The sequence below is a fragment of the Phyllopteryx taeniolatus genome, chromosome 2, assembly GCF_024500385.1.
Source record: "Phyllopteryx taeniolatus isolate TA_2022b chromosome 2, UOR_Ptae_1.2, whole genome shotgun sequence".
Taxonomy (NCBI): domain Eukaryota; kingdom Metazoa; phylum Chordata; class Actinopteri; order Syngnathiformes; family Syngnathidae; genus Phyllopteryx; species Phyllopteryx taeniolatus.
Window position 1 is genome coordinate 32363239 of NC_084503.1, and position 16304 is coordinate 32379542.

The following is a 16304-nucleotide window of genomic DNA, read 5'->3' on the forward strand; positions in this document are numbered from 1 at the left end:
GTTTGTGAGTAAAGCTTTTCCGTGTCAAGATAAACGATTAAATGATTGTCCTTAATGATTACTACGATATAGAAAGCCTTTAGAGCATGTATTCGATAACCAGTTTAAACGTTCATGTACTCACTAGTAAGACAATTCAGCGCATTAGTAGTAGTAACTGTCTACTAGTACTGTAGTGTCTTTTCCACGACTCGTGCCACTTTTGGCCTACTAGTACACAATTAAACCTTACAAAAACTACTGAGCTGCACTCGTAACACCAATAGGCCCAACTTGTAGGCATGTGTCAAACACTGGTTGCCTGCCTACCACCAAAATGCCTACGAGTAGTTTTGCTTCCCTAGTAATATAGTAGTCCTAGTAGTGTACAGAAATGAAAACAAGTAAAAACACATTATACTAGTGCGCAGAAACATCTTACACACGAGGACTAGTACATGGACCTTGAGCTGAACAGCAGGCAACTGAATAAATTCTCAAATGTCTTCCCATACTATTGTAGCAGTGAGTTATGAAGACTTTTCATCAGCATTATATTTGATTAATGTATGTGATATTTAAATTATGTTTACAATCAACAATGTTCAGGAAAACAGTTTTCGTTATGACTTATGGCTTGTCCTGCCGGAGGTCTTGAGTTGTCACCTTTGCTACTTTGACCTGAAGGGAGGAACAAAATGCTAAAATCTGGCCAGATTGTCAAGTTTGTACGGTTTGCTTAAGTGAAATGTGCAGAGGAACACATTAACCGTTCAAATGAAGCCACACAGAAGCAATATACTCAATTTAACAATTTATTCAGGATTTTAACATTTCCATGATCATAAAATTTTTCGGACAGAAAACAGCTAAACAATGAAACAAAGTTCAGTGTGCAAATATTTTGTCAGTGTACATTCAGGGAACTGTACTAATGCCAAATGAAAAAAAACATGTCATTAATTTATTGTTCACCAGGAAAAAAATAGAGACAACTACTACAAAGTACTCAATAAAAGGTTCCTTGACTTAAATATGGCTGATGATCATGTGATGTGTTTTTCCCTGAAAAAAGTGCTTATTTTCTCAACAAAGATATCCAGTGAATGCTGTGCAGTTACAGGGCTTATCTACAGTCGCTTGTTTCTTAATGAGGTCTGAGGAGACACAAACGTGAGTTGTGTTTACGGCAGCCGTATGGTGCCAGAGCCAGTCACGATGTTGGCGGTCAAATGTCACAGATCTCCCTTAGAGTCTGATCCAGCAACTGCTTTACGCTCAGGTCCTCTTCTTTAGCACGATTGAGTTTATCTGTTAATATAGCATGGCAGCGTTAAGACCCGTTCAAACAACAGTGCAAACACAAACAGGAAGCTCTAGTCAGGATTATACTGCACACACTCTTAGACAACGTGGTGACAAAGTGTAAACCAAAAGGAGTTAGTATTCAATATTAGTGACCATAATATTTTGAATTTCAGTAACAAGCAGAGCTGTGGTCATGACTGCATGAAACAACTAAATATATTTAAAACAGCTGACAGTTAAATTTGTCGACCATCTCGCTGATTGCAGTCAATATAAGATTGCATATACTTTTGCAGTTGCCTAACAAAGTAAAAAGCTTGGTTTCAGAAATATTTCGCTTTAAATAGATCTCAATGTCTGTTAAAGGCTACTTTTGGGGGAGCATTTGCCTTATATGAAGTAGTGATGATTTATGTAAATAAAAAAAGTAATAAAATAAAAAACCGGTGAAATTTAGAGAAAACCAGCATATCGTTTTGGTCAGACAGTGCCGAGTCATTTGGTATTTGCATGAATTGTAAAACTGGGGGCGGGGGGGGACTCAAATCACACTCAGGACTATTTAGCATTTCACCATTTATTTTTTTCAATTTGTCCATTGACAAACCCAGCCAAAAGTCACAGCAACAAATTCCTCCATATGTTACTGTTTGTGGCCGTAATTAATTCCTTATTATACAGATGACAAATTAAACGAAAAACCTGAATACAGGTCCTCGGTTTATAACAGATTTCTATTCCAGGGGTTGCATCATAACCCGAATTTGTACGCAACCAGGAACACACTGGTCTGTCACTAACCTACACTAATGCAGTAGTCAGGTCATTCATTTTCCGTACCCCTTATCCTCACTATAGTCACAGTAAATATTTGTATGTAAAAATACTTCTACTCTACCCCTTGAATATAAAACAAACGAAAAACATGACACTAATTGAACATGCTCCCACACATTAAAAAACAAAATCGCAAATTGGATTTTTTTCCTGAATCAGTCAGCCCTAATGAAAAATAAAAATGGATACCTTATTGTACCTCTCAATGGAAACAAGGCTTAAAGCTATTGAGCAAAAGGGACTAAATTTTGCAGGAAAAGCTGTTCCATCCCAAGTTTATTTAACGGTCTTTGATTTTGCATCAAGGAAGAACCACTTTCCCAATGGAGTCTCTATCTGTGGCGCTTCATCTCATTAAATGGACTCATGCGGTTTTACCCAACATTGTACAGCACCATCCTATGTGATAAATATTGCCCACTTGAAATCCATTTTTCAGCTTGGTTATCCTGAAAGGGGGATCTCTCCATCTGTTGTCTTTTCTGAAAGTTTCTTATTTCCCCAAGTGGGGGTTTTGGGTTTTTTCATTGCCTGGTTGGGGAGTTTAGATCAGGGGATATCGCCCATCTTTGTCAACTGTGGGCCTGTGAAGCCCTTTTGAGACTCTTGTGATTAAGGGCAATACAAATAAAATTACTATCTACATGACAAACTAGCTAACAGGTTAAAAATGTTGGAGAAAAAAAAAGTCAAATAGAATTACTCTCTCATTATAGTCTTGACTAAAGCGCATCATCCAAGCGCATCATCCATTGTGCGAATCAAACCTACTTGTAGCCCCATTTTGAGCTAGCCGACTTGTTTTGGGGCTATTTAAGTCAGTCTAGATTTACCAAAAGGGGTAGGCTATAGTTGCACATCTGTATACATCAGTGTCTCTTTCTTTTGTGTTTTCAAAATACGTCAAGGCACAAAGGCGCAGGGAAGTCCATATTGTAATTCCTTGTCTGCAGTCAGCGGAAGCATTGGCTTCTTAATTTGTTGAGGAGCTGGAAACCGTTTGAAACACACTTTACTGCCTCCTGCTGGATTAGAGTGGAACAGCAACAACTTGAATGTACAATGTACAGAGTGGCCAATCAGTTTGCACATCACGAGCACCTAATTTGTTAGCTTTATTCAAATAGACTAGGCGCAACTTACAAGCTAACTTGAAGCATGAGTCTTCTTTTGGGGGAAAGGGGGGGGGGGGGGGGGATGCAGTGTGGTTTTACTAGGATTAGCAATCCCAAGATCGCCATTAGCTTCTTTCTGCCAAGTATTAATTTTAGTACAGGTTCTAATGAATGAATGTGCCACAGCCCTGACCGTAACTGAAAAAAACAAATACCAGACACATTGATAACTTTCCAGTGTCTGAGCTTCCACCAAGGAGTCTAATGAAGCATGCATAATGATAATAAAAGTCCCAAAGTATTTTTTTTCCTCCTGCCGACTGAAAGCACCAATTGATTGGCGCTGTGCACCACAGCTGGTTGAATCTGCTCTTTGCATCAAAGTATGAGGACATTTGTGAAGAAGGGAAATGCAAAGGGGCTGCCTCAGGCCTCATTTAAGGCTACCCGCAGCTCGTTGGTGAGAAGACGGTTTTTCTCGAGCTGCTTGTGAAGGTGGTCTTGACAGTAGGAAGGCAGGTGAGAGAAAGGGAGAGGAGACAGAAGGTAGGTTAGTAGCAGACAAAATAAAAGCGGAAGTTAGTTAGTAGTTTGGACCATCATAGACTTGGGTATTTGTGTGTCAGCCAAGACAGCTTCTGTTGGCCATGAAAAACATTATTCTCTCATTATTCTGGCATTTAGAAAATAGAAATAATTTTGGTAATCCTAATTGACCAAAACCAGGAAAAGTTTAGTCTGATTTCATGTCAGACAGTGAAGAGGGGGGGGGGGGGGGGGGGGGGGGGGGGATAGTCTATCTAAACATCCGGTTTCAACGACAAGTGGAACCCCTAAAGTCCAACGCTCACTGAGGTTGTACATTTCGAGTATCTGACAAATTTGGAGGGAAAACCACTCCTGTGTGGTTTCACAAAACTTCAGCGTTTACACGAACATCAAAGAATACCTTTTAGGCCATTAGTTTGCTTTTTTTTTTCCACTATTAACACTGGCTAACCTTTTACGCGCCCCAAGAATGTTAATAAGCACGATCTCTCATAGTTTTGTCAATAAACTGTATTTTTGTTTTTACATTTTAAAAGTTAACTTTTTAACACTTGTATGGCTGTTTCAAATGTTTGTTATTTAAAACATTGATTGTATAGTTGATACAGCTTTTATGAAGGCGACAGTTTGACCCTGGAACATTTACATTATTTCCTATGGGAAAAACTGTTCGCATCCTATCTTAAAGGCTCCACTGTTAAGGACGAAACACCCCAACAAGACTGCTATTCAAAATAGGTCCTCCCACAGAGAAATGGGGAACAGCGAAAGGGACAGCTATTCGACAAAATAAATTAAAACACAGAAAAACAAAAGTGAAGTACAAATGGAAGTGAGGAAAAAGGTGGAGGGGCTGACAGATGAAATAATTCTTTTTTTTTTTATTTTACAGCCAAGTAAAACTGCTCAAAGGGTGTGCATGAGAGATGAACAAATGGGTGGTGGCAGCAGCGGTGGCCCAACATGTACAGAAAGTGGCAGTAGAGGGCAGTAGAGACAGGATAGAAAACAGTAAATTGGGGCAGCGCTGCACAGGAAAGAGATGAGGAACCAGCATGTGCTTCTGAGATGTACACATTTAGCTGTAGGAGGAAAAGAAGAAAAAAACAAAAGTGAAGAAAAAAGGCAAAGTGAAGCATGCAGATTGGAGAAATTGATGCAGGAATGAGGAAGGGGAACTTGTACTTTGAGATTTTCAAAAGAAAAGTACATTACACAAATTATTATTATTAGCTATAGCTAGTGGCCATAGGTGCATTGCAATAAATTACAATATCATTGAAAAGTTCATTTATTTCAGTGGTTCAATTAAAAAAAGCTTATTTTCGTAAGCTAAGCTATACTCAAAATAAAATTTAAATATAAAAAATGACATTTTTCACCGTTTGTATTCAATATACATATACATAATATAAACGTTTCCCATTTTAAATTGAACTACTGAAATATGCGTACTTTCTATACACATCTAGAGAGAATTTGTTATCAAACCCAGACATGCAAAAAGGAGGAGCTATGTTATGTTATGTTAAAGTGGTCAACGCTGTGTGGCGAGACTACTAAAAAGGAGGCGCGCGCGCGCACACACACACACACACACACACACACACACACACACGAGCATCATGTTGAATTACATGGAAGTCATGTCGTTGAGGGCGTGGTCCAGCTCCTCGCTGATGGCTTTGTACTTCAGTTTCTGGGCATACAGCTCATCTACGGTGGAGGAATTATTACCAAGGTGGCGAAGCGGATTGAGGCAAAAAAAGAAATAAAAAGGGGGGGGAAGGAAAATGAAATGAAGTCAGTCAACAGAGACCAAAAAAATAAAATAAAATAAGACAAATGAAGAAACCATGGAAGGGAGCAGGACAGAATTAGGAAGGCAACAGCTGCGGAGGTAGTGACAGATTCCGGAGAAGTCACAGCGAAAGCGTCCGACATGTCACCTGCCAGGCTTGAACAGCCAGCGGATCGGAATCTAAAACACAGGCGGCACGCTGAGGCGCACCCCTGCCAATGCGAATTACAGCACGGCCGCATCAACTTCTGACTCGCGATAAACCGTTTAAAAGCGCGACGCCCGCATGACCAATCTGACACTGTATTACGTTTCAAAGAATCACTTCTAGTACTACATCTTCAGATGGCTGATAAGTTTAAAATAAATTGATTCATACCCTCCAGGTCATCAATGGTCTTCTCAAGCTTGGCGACTGATCGCTCAGCAAACTCAGCACGGGTCTCAGCCTGTGAGGAGTTAAGAAAATAGAAGTACAAATGAACAACCTCAGTGCAGAAAATGACCAACTTCTATCCAAAACAGATTATTTTAGCTCCTTATAGGGCAATGAACCATATTTGGTAACTTAGCCAAAATGAACGTGGACCAAATATGGTTCCTTCACTATACAGCCATTTGATATGATGGTAAAAAGTGAATTGAATATCATGAAAATATATATTCATTACACTGATGTGTTACATTAATATACATTATTGAAAAAATAAGAAATTGCCTCAAATAAGAAAAAAAATTCTGTTAAAATTTTGCCAAATCTGCGCCTCCTCCTCACCTCCTTCAGCTTGTCTGTAAGAACCTTGATCTCCTCCTCGTACTTGTCCTCCTTCTGCGAGTACTGTGGTTACACGGGTTAAAAAAAATTTTAAAAAAAAAGAGCGATCGTCACAACACTGCAGACAGCTTCAATTATGTAATTCTTTTCTTCTGCTGATTTACCTTCTCTGCCTGAGCCTCCAGAGACTTCAGGTTGTTTTGCACGGTCTTCAGTTCCTCCTCAAGCTCAGAGCATTTGCTGTAGTTTTAGTTATGGTTGGGAAAAGAGCCCATAGTCAGAAACAACACTATATCCAAGAGAAACAATTATTTTGAATGGTGAGGTTCTTACCTCTCAGAGAGCTCGGCGCGCTCCTCTGTACGTTCCAAATCGCTCTCAATGATCACAAGCTTACGGGCCACCTGAAGTCAAACATGCAAGACGAGTTAGAATAAAGTTTTTCAGAAGTCCGCTAGCTAAGAAACGTGCCTCCTCGTATTTGCGGTCAGCCTCCTCAGCGATGTGCTTGGCCTCCTTCAACTGGATCTCCTGCAGCTCCATCTTCTCCTCATCTTTCATCGCCCTGTTCTCAATAACCTTCATGCCTCTGAAGGGGACACAAATAATTTGGTTAATTCAAAGGGAACCACAAGCGACAGCAGCAGGCTAAAGTCGTTTCTAGACACGCACACTTATTTTTTGTGGCGCAAAAAACAACAACAACAACATGATGCATTTCATGATATGAGAACTCTGGTGTCAATAACTAATCAACTTAGCAAAATATTGAATGTATTTGCCTGTTTTAAATGTGGAAGAGGTTTAAAAAAATAAATAAATAAAAATCAAGGGTGAGCATGTGATCTGACCCATGTAATTTTAAAAGCAAATAAAACCTCAGAGGAACGGTTATAAAATGCCCACAAACAAACCCACAAATGCACATGGTATGTAAAGATAAAAAAAAATTCAACAGTTGTAAAATATATACCATACATTTAATTTCTGGCAATTTCTGAGGGAAGAAAGCAAAGTCAGGAAGGAAGGAGGTTAGGAAGGAGGTTAGGAAGGGAAACATGCCAGGAAAACATCCATCCATTTTCTGAGCCGCTTCTCCTCACAAGGGTCGCGGGCGTGCTGGAGCCTATCCCAGCTATCATCGGGCAGGAGGCGGGATACACCCTGAACTGGTTGCCAGCCAATCGCAGGGCACATACAAACAAACAACCATTCGCACTCACATTCACACCTACGGGCAATTTAGAGTCTCCAATTAATGCATATTTTTGAGATGTGGGAGGAAACCGGAGTGCCCGGAGAAAACCCACGCAGGCACAGGGAGAACATGCAAACTCCACACAGGCGGGACCGGGGATTGAACCCTGGTCCTCAGAACTGTGAGGCTGACGCTGTAACCACCGTGCCGCCACCAGGAAAACAAGTTAATACAATTTTTTAAAAATGTTTTAACTGGACAGGTCTGAGGGGAAGAAAGACAGGAAAGATGTCAGAAATGAAAAGTAGGTTCCAGCAATGCAAGGATGAAAGGAAGGATGTAAGAGTAAAAAGCAACTTCAGGACAGGAAAGAATATGCCAGTTTATAAAAAAAATAAAAATAAATAAAAATAAATAAAAAAAAAAGGAAATGTCATGAAAATAAATACAAATATTGAAGTGTACAATATACGTACTTTTGGCCCACCCTTTATAATGATCCTTGGAGGACAGAAAAAAGGCTCCCCATCCCTGTTCTTGGATACGCAATGCTGCATTGCAACATGTGGCCAGCAGTGGCATCACTGAGGCATATGCTTGGGAGTGGTCCTCCTACAGCCTTTGTCAAGAACTAACTCAAATCAGGCACTTGAGAACATTTGATGTAACAGTTTTAGCTTATTTTGAGGGTATTTAATCATGCAGCATGTCATAAGTGATGCACAAGTGCAGGTATAAGGTAACTCTGACGCAGTTCTCTCAATTTAAACCTTAACAAAGTAATACAAGCTCAAATGAAGTGAGAAACAGGTATCAACTCTATGGGCTGTTGTTCAAACTCGCTGGCCTCGCAAGGGGCACCCACCTCTCGCTCTCATCAGCAGCCTTCTCAGCCTCCTCCAGCTTGGTCAGAGCCGTGGCCAGACGCTCCTGGGCACGGTCCAACTCCTCCTCGACCAGCTGGATGCGTCTGTTCAGGGAGGCGACATCACCCTCAGCCTGGGAAGGGCACAAGACAAGTCAGTCAGGTGTATTTGCACAAGAGCTGCAGCATCCAAACAAATCTTGGGCGCGGTGAGGGATGCAGAAAGGAAGAAGGGGTGGTGGGTAGGCAGTGGGTCCTTTCAGCAAAGTTCGGGTTGAATCATTTTGAAGTCTGTGACAGCCTATGGACACATGGTGCTCCATGTTGCTCGTGGGGCGTAGCACAGGGATGAACCTGTCGTCAAGCGAGTTTACTCGTTCCAGGGCGTTTTTACTGCCAATTGTAAGGGGGGGGGGCACACTCCTAGCTAGTTACTTGATTGTGTATACATATGTGATAATAAAGTGCCGCCGTCTGGGCCTAGCCGCCACGCTTTTTGACCAGATTTACGCTTAATGCCGTCGGCAGCCTCAACCCTAATTGCCTTAAATCATTAGCGTTGGCTTACTGCTTCCCTCGCGCTGCGCTCCAGGTTGAGCTCCCGCTGGAGTAAGGCAGCCCGGTCTTCCGCCGCATCCGCCTGCTCTTGCAACGACTTGATTTTCTTCTTCACCGCTTCCAAGGAGCTTCCACCGGCCATGGTCGTGCCCTGACTGGCGTTCGTTTCGTTGCGGCTAAGCTAGGCTTGTCCTTGTTGGCCTCCTCCGCTAAAAGGCGCCGCCGTTGGACACAAGAGGCGAGATGCGGCGCGTCAGATCCCTGCCCCCACCGCACTTTAATCAAGTCCTGATGGGGATTGGGACGTGCCACCGAACCCGGAAGTGACTCACTTCGCACGGAATATATTTCACGTATCAAGCAAAATTAAAATAGAGACACTATTAATTGTATTAATTGTATTTTTTCTCATTTTTTACAAAAATATTGCTATTTTTTTAAATCTTTGATAAATTAGGGCGACCTAATTAAGGAACGATTAAAGAGGGCACCCCCGACTGGAAAATTGAGCTTACCCAAAAACAGCCCTAATTCAACAACGTAAACCAGGAAGCTACAGTGGCGATATAAATGATTACTATTGTACCTACTTTATTATTATTATTATTATTTATTTTTACTGATTGAGTAAGTAAACCAAGTAACTAACAAATAACTAACTCAATGAGAACCTAACTCACTGTTTCCTATTGAACTGATTTACTAACTAAATAGCTGACTCACTAATTGACTGACTGAGGAACTAACTACTTAACTGATTAAACTGAGTAATTTGCTAATTAAACGACTAACTTAATAATTGATTTACAAGCTAACTAACTTACTGTGTAAATTGAACCTGACACATTTGTTTGGTTTTGACAATCAAATCAAATAAACATTGTTTGTTATACTGAGCCTAAAGCTGACCGATAAAATGCGAAATATATATAAAATTAAAATGTTCTATATAATGTACTAAATAAAATTAGTTTTAAATACTGTGTGTCATAAATGTAAACTTTGTCTGTATTGTGATAAATAATAATGGAATAAATAGTACAGTAATTGGGGCAGCACGGTGTCCTCGTGGTTAGCACATTTGCCTCACAGTTGTAAGATTCTGGTTGATATTCCCCACGTGCTTGGGTGTGTTTTCTCCATCTTGCTTCCACACTACTCCAAAACATTGTTGTTCATTGTTGTGAATGGTTATTTGTCTATGTGCCCTCTGATTGACTAGCGACCAGTCCAGGGTGTACCCAGCCTTTTGCCCAAAGTCAGCTGGGACAGGCTCCAGGACCGTAAAAGGATAAATGTTAAAGGAAATTAATGGGGTGTATGTTTCTATATACTAAATAAAACATTGGATGATTGTGTTTGCGGCACGGTAGCCGACTGGTTAGAGCGTCAGCCTCCCAGTTCTGAGGTGCGGGGTTCAATCCCCGTCCCCGCCTGTGTGGAGTTTGCATGTTCTCCCTGTGCCTGCGTGGGTTTTCTCCGGGCACTCCGGTTTCCTCCCACATCCCAAAAACATGCATTAATTGGAGACTCTAAATTGCCCGTAGGCATGACTGTGAGTGCGAATGGTTGTTTGTTTCGATGTGCCCTGCGATTGGCTGGCAACCAGTTCAGGGTGTACCCCGCCTCCTGCCCGATGACAGCTGGGATAGGCTCCAGCACGCCCGCGACCCTAGTGAGGAGAAGCGGCTCAGAAAATGGATGGCTGGATGATTGTGTTTATATTATTATTTGGGCCTCAGTGTCAATAATGAGGGAATAAATAGGATAGTAAACTGTGCAGCATGGTGGCCTCAGGGTTAGCACAAGTCTGAGAGTCACGGTTTGAGTTTGCATGTTCTCCCAGTGCTTGTTTTTTTTTTGTTTTGTTTTTTTAAAGGTAGCCCAATAATATGCATGTTAGGTTCATTGAAGACTCTAAATTGTCCATATATGTGAACAGTAACGTATTTGGTCGCCAGAGATTGTGGCTACTTGAACCAGCCACAATCTAACATTGTATACGTTTTTTCCCCTTCCAAACTACATTTGTGAACGTAGCCAAGGGGTGAAGATCAATCTTTATCCCAACCAAAATAAATTTGTGACCGGGGGGTGCTGATTGAACTGTTTTCCCGATCATAATACATTCCTCAACTGGTGGGAGAAGAGTAGGGGTGCTACACACCACTGTGGAAATTCACCCACATTTGGCGGGTTGGCGGGTGTTAATGTCAAGCCTTGTGAGAGAATGTGAGTTTGAATAGTTGTTTGGCTATATGAGCCCTGCGATTGGCTGGCGACCAGTCCTGGGTGTACCCCGCCTCTTGCCCAAAGTCAGCTGGGATAGGCTCCAGCTCACACATGACTTCAATTTTATTATTTTTTTATTTTAAATTGTTATTCGCAACATAATGTCTGTATTACAAATTCCTTTGAGACACTTTTACTGGTCGGCCCTTGAGATAAACAAACCATGTTGTCAAAAATGTGATAGTTTTTCATTTAGAACGGTGATAGTTTTTCATTTAGAATGGTTATTATTTTGTGTATACACAGCCAGTAAGATGGTCATTTAATCTGAAAAAAATAAATACAAATAAAATGAAGCGAACCCCTGCCAGCTGTGGCAAAGTCAAGGTAAAAACACTCCAGTGTAACACTACACCGGTCCTCGGTTTGGTGCCACCGCCTGTGGAATGCAGTCAGGAAGGCGGTGAGTAAGGCTGTGACCTTACCATAAAGAGGATGCGCGCTAAATATAATATTCAACCCACAGGTGTCTCCACTTGATTATTGCATCGTATAGCCATTAATGTAGGAGAGCTGGGCAGTTCAGGTGGGGAGGTCATTTCAAGGTCACACAACTGTGGCCTGGACTCACGTCTGTGGCTTTCTTCTCAGCCAGCTCCAGTTTTTCCTGGGCATCCTTCAGGGCTTCGGAGTATTTGTCCAACTCATCCTCTGTCGACTTCAGCTTCTTCTGCAGTGCCAGCAGGTCATCCTCAAGCTGGGAAACACAGGAGCAAGAGCTTTATCTTTCACACTCATTTTCATGTACACATATTTGAAAATATATATATTTAGGACATTTGTGGAAATATATATATTTTTTTGTTATAGTGTCTTTTTCAGAGTAACTCCAATGACTACAGGACACAGTCCTTGTGCGTTGTAACATACTTAACCAACGAAGATTATTCTGATATTTTAAAAAAACCCACACACACATCTTGTGTTTAGCAGTTAAACACATCATTAAGAGCGTTATTATTGGCTCCCAGTGCTAATTATTCATTGTCTAACAATATAAGATGAAGAATATTACGAAATAATCATCATATTAATCGGCTTGCTATTTTAAATGGTCGTGGAGAGGCAGCAGGGTGCGCGCAAAGCCGTTGGCACCGTGCGTAAAGGCGCCCCATTTATTGGATGCCAACCTGTTTGCTCCTGTCCTCAGCCGCCTTCTTGTCCGACTCGGCCTGCTCAGCTCTGTCCAAGGCATTCTCCTTGTCGAGCTTGAGCATCTGCATCTTCTTCTTGATGGCATCCATTGTTGCTTAAGTGTCGGTGCTTTGCGGGGAAAAGTAGACACGAGAGGACTGGCGAGAGGCGTCTGAACCACACGGAACGCCGAGCTGGAGTGCGGGCTGTCTCAGGCCCTGGTAAGTCAAATATGTCTTATTGGAAACGACTGCAGCTGCTTGCCAAGCCCCCTTTCTTTTCTTTTTTTTTGGGGGGGGGGGGGGCGAAAGTCTTCCCCGATTCGCTCCTGCGAGGCATTTGACCACTTGTGTGCCCATAAAAGGGGGGATGGATGTCAGTCAAGCAACCGGCCACCTCCTCCCACTCATCAACACGTACAGCCCTATTTTGAACACGGTCCACGCAGGAATATGAAGGAACATAATAACCAACCTATTGTGACATCACTCTTTGTTTTCCCCCTTTGTGATTTGATATATAGCTACAGTAAACCCAGTTTTCCACAAGCAACATTAAAGTGTCAAAGGACACTTCATTAGCTACGCCATGCAGTAATAAAAGCCAGGACAGATAAGGTTGTACAGTATATCAAACCCAAATTGAATTTGACTTAACTTTTAAGGTATTATTTTTTTATTTTATTTTATTGTACATATTGGGGTTTTTGTCTATTTTAATATTTTAAGAGAAAAAAACAATTCAACTCAGTTTTGACTGAGCATCAGTTTGCCTTTTGAAATGTATTTATTTATTTACAGTATTGTCCGTGTATTGCGTCAAACAGCATTGTCGTCTTTGTAAAATAATTTGAAATAACTAACAAATGAATGCTAAAGTATCTATCGATCTATATATTCTATCGCTATAATCTATCTACATCTGTATCCAGCTATAATGTGTCCGTCGCTCTATCTAGCTAGCGAGCTATCAACTCTTGTGTTCCAGTCATGAGAAATAAAGCCGTGTCTGAGTATCCTATGCATGCGAGCTATTCACGCAAAGCAAATCTATCTGATTAAATAAGCCCAGTGTGGAAGTTGCTCCCACTCCGAGGGGGGGTGTCATGTTAGCTCCTGGCACTTTGTGTTTGTGTTCCAGGGATCATTTGGAAAGCTCCCCTGCTGGTATACTTTAACATGCCGACTACTACCGGACGGGTTTTGCTTTCCCCGTGGAGGATCATCATCCGGTTTGTCCGAGCGTCTCTCTGTGCTGATGTCTGTTGGAGAGTCATAGCTCTTTAATTGGCCACCCTGGATCGAGTGGCTTTTGGCTTTACAACAGCCCCGCACCCCTTACCCCAGTCTTCACCTAGGGCCCCTTTGATAATTCACAGGGCCACTGCCACCAATGCAGCTGTCACACACACAGCCTGGGCCAAGAGGGGTGGATGTTGAGGTAACAGTAGCTTCCTGACCACTGGTGTGAACCACACAAGGGGGTTTATCTGCAAATACTGATTATCATACACAGATGAATGGCTGACATTAGGAGCTACAGGACGAATGAAGTTGACTGTAGTCTAACGTGATGAAATACTACATGAATGGCGTGTGGGTGTGGGCTCGTCTTTCTGGCTTAGATTCAAGTATTGTGATGGGTGAGTATTTTGGGGTTCTCCCTGCTTGCAAAGCACCTGCTCAATGCGGTCCATGTTGCTACTCTTCCCACCCTCAACTTTCAGAATAGGGTTGTCAGATTTGTGATTTGTGTGTGTGTGTGAAGGTGAGCAAAATCAACGAGAGAGAGACAACTATACTGTATACTATATTATCACGAGAAATACATGTCTGTAGACAACCACAATGTATCCTACCTATCCTCAACACTCCATCTGTGTGGGAAGGGTAGGGAATTTCCATCTTGGTAAGCCCAAGGTCCAACCAAAATGCAGAAAAAAAAAAGAGTAAAAAAATATTCTGTGCTGTATATAGGAGAACTGCAAATGCATGGTTTTCTACAATCCATTAGGTATCCCAGCATCCTCCAATTCTTTATGATGCTGTGTTGGCATTATGCTACATTCTGGACTACTGGGGCCTAGAAAGTGTCCCACTTAGAACGCCCAACGTCCAAATAAAATACTGACACAACTATGAATAAAATAAAGATCAAATGCAAGGATGTAGACAACCACACTGCATCCCACCAGGCATCCTCCAATTGTATGATACTGTGCGAGTGTGGGAAGTAGGAAATATCCAAATTCCAAGCTCTGACTAAAACTACTGACCCAACTACTTACAAGAATAGAACTCTAGAAACGGATGACTGTCGACCAGTCATTCCCAGCCAGTGTGCCGTGAGAGATCATTAGTTGTACAGTGGGAAATTATCCAATATCACTTAATCGGTCCCAAAACATATGTATTTACTACAAATACAGTATGTCCATTGAATTGTCTGTGCCAGTGACATATAGTGAAAGGCAGAACCAGTAATGCTTTTCCACTGCATGACAGAAGGTACATTAAACCACTTCTTGTGACATCCTTGTTTGGTGGTGTGCCGTGAGATTTTATATAATGGAAAATATGAGCCTCGGCTCAATAAAGGCTGGAAAATATGACCACAATGTATACTGCTGTGCATTCTCCAATTGTTTATGTGCTATGTACAGTATATGTGTTCGTGTGGGAAGGAGAGGAAAAGCCAGCTTGGAAGTTCCAAGGCCCAAGTGAAACTACTGTGTGTGTGTCAGAAAATGTCGAGGACTGGTGTCACAAAAGATAGATTTCAAATCCAAACTACAAGCTTTGCCCTTTGAAGTAATCCTCCTGGAGTTGAATATACTTTCCCAGCCTTTGTTCTTTCTTGGGAAAGAGGGAAAATTCATACGGAGTCAAGTCGGGTGAGTAGGGCAGTTGCTCCAGCACAACAATCTTCTTCTAGGCCAGGAACTGTTGGATGCTCAGGGCAATTGTGAGCGGGCACGTTGTACTGGCACTGACCAAGTCAAACGCCACCCGATCTCTTTGTAGACATGCTGGTTGATCACGTGGCCCGCTGAAACTTGTAGTTTGCACTTTGGATTTGAAATGTATGTTTTGTGATGCCAGTCCTGGAACATTTCTGACAAATCTAGTAAAAATACATGCATGGCAACCACAATGTATCCCAACGTAGATACTGTGTTAGCATCATGTTACACTGGAAAGCCGGAAAGTCCAACTAGAAAGACAAAAGACACATCTGCTTACAGGAATACAACTGGAAATGCATGAGTATATCCCAACAGGTGTCCTTCAATTGTTTATGATCCAGTCAGTCATCTGGACAGCAGTATCACTTTGGTGGTCTGACCCGATGTATTTTCCTTTGTTTTGTTTTTTTCCAAGAAACCTCAGCTGTCACCATGTTGTCACCCCACCGTGTGCTTTGCGGCCTTTTTAACAGCCAGACATGCCAGTCAAGAACGCAGAGCTGCAATCAGGCTGTCACTGTCAGACACCCAGTGTAGACCTTAAACCACAGACACACGTTTACACAAACTGCTTCATAGCATTTTCCCAATCAGACTCGAGTCAAGTCAATAATCTGGACTGCAGAATCCTTTGGCAGGCTCAAACTGTCACCATCATAAAACTGCTTTTAACTGAGCAGGCAAATCTTTATCAGTCATACAAGTATAAAATAGACAAAAAGGTGAAACTACAATTACAATAAACAATAAACTACAATTTAAAACTGAAATAAAGTAAAACTGCTTACTCATTTGAAGATACCTGACTGTGCGTCTTGTTGGTAAGCTTGTCTTTGGTCAGTAGCCATTTACCACTTTCAGCTACGATCTACTTAGTAATAGGAATGTATGTATGTAATTGATATTAAAAAAAATGTTTGTATATTGC

General features: G+C 41.6%; 1 protein-coding gene across 6 annotated transcripts; it reads right to left on the minus strand.

Annotated features, from left to right (window-relative positions):
• Positions 1-780: 780 nt before the first annotated feature.
• On the minus strand, positions 781-12666 carry LOC133474262 (tropomyosin alpha-1 chain). 6 transcript variants are annotated; one of them, XM_061765763.1, is made up of 10 exons: positions 12408-12666; positions 11849-11974; positions 8428-8561; positions 6836-6953; positions 6698-6768; positions 6529-6604; positions 6365-6427; positions 5969-6038; positions 5426-5504; positions 4650-4870 (listed from the first exon to the last, which is right to left on the minus strand). In XM_061765763.1, the coding sequence occupies exons 1-10, from the start codon at positions 12519-12521 to the stop codon at positions 4867-4869; spliced, it is 855 nt and encodes a 284-aa protein (XP_061621747.1). In that variant the 5' UTR covers positions 12522-12666; the 3' UTR covers positions 4650-4866. The 6 variants fall into 6 exon arrangements, with proteins under 6 accessions (XP_061621748.1, XP_061621751.1, XP_061621749.1 ...); XM_061765764.1 differs by lacking the exons at positions 4650-4870; positions 5426-5504 and adding an exon at positions 781-1290; XM_061765765.1 differs by lacking the exons at positions 4650-4870; positions 5426-5504 and adding an exon at positions 1297-3739.
• Between the last annotated feature and the right edge of the window lie 3638 nt (positions 12667-16304).

What these genes read in the sequence shown, in the direction of transcription:
- LOC133474262 (XM_061765764.1), bottom strand. Translation starts at nt 12,521, where the DNA reads ATGGATGCCATCAAGAAGAAGATGCAGATGCTCAAGCTCGACAAGGAG. An exon ending in CGCGCCGAGCTCTCTGAGAG is followed by an intron (nt 6,605 to 6,697) that starts GTAAGAACCTCA and finishes CTAAAACTACAG; the next exon opens with CAAATGCTCTGAGCTTGAGG. An exon ending in TGGAGGCTCAGGCAGAGAAG is followed by an intron (nt 6,428 to 6,528) that starts GTAAATCAGCAG and finishes GTGTAACCACAG; the next exon opens with TACTCGCAGAAGGAGGACAA.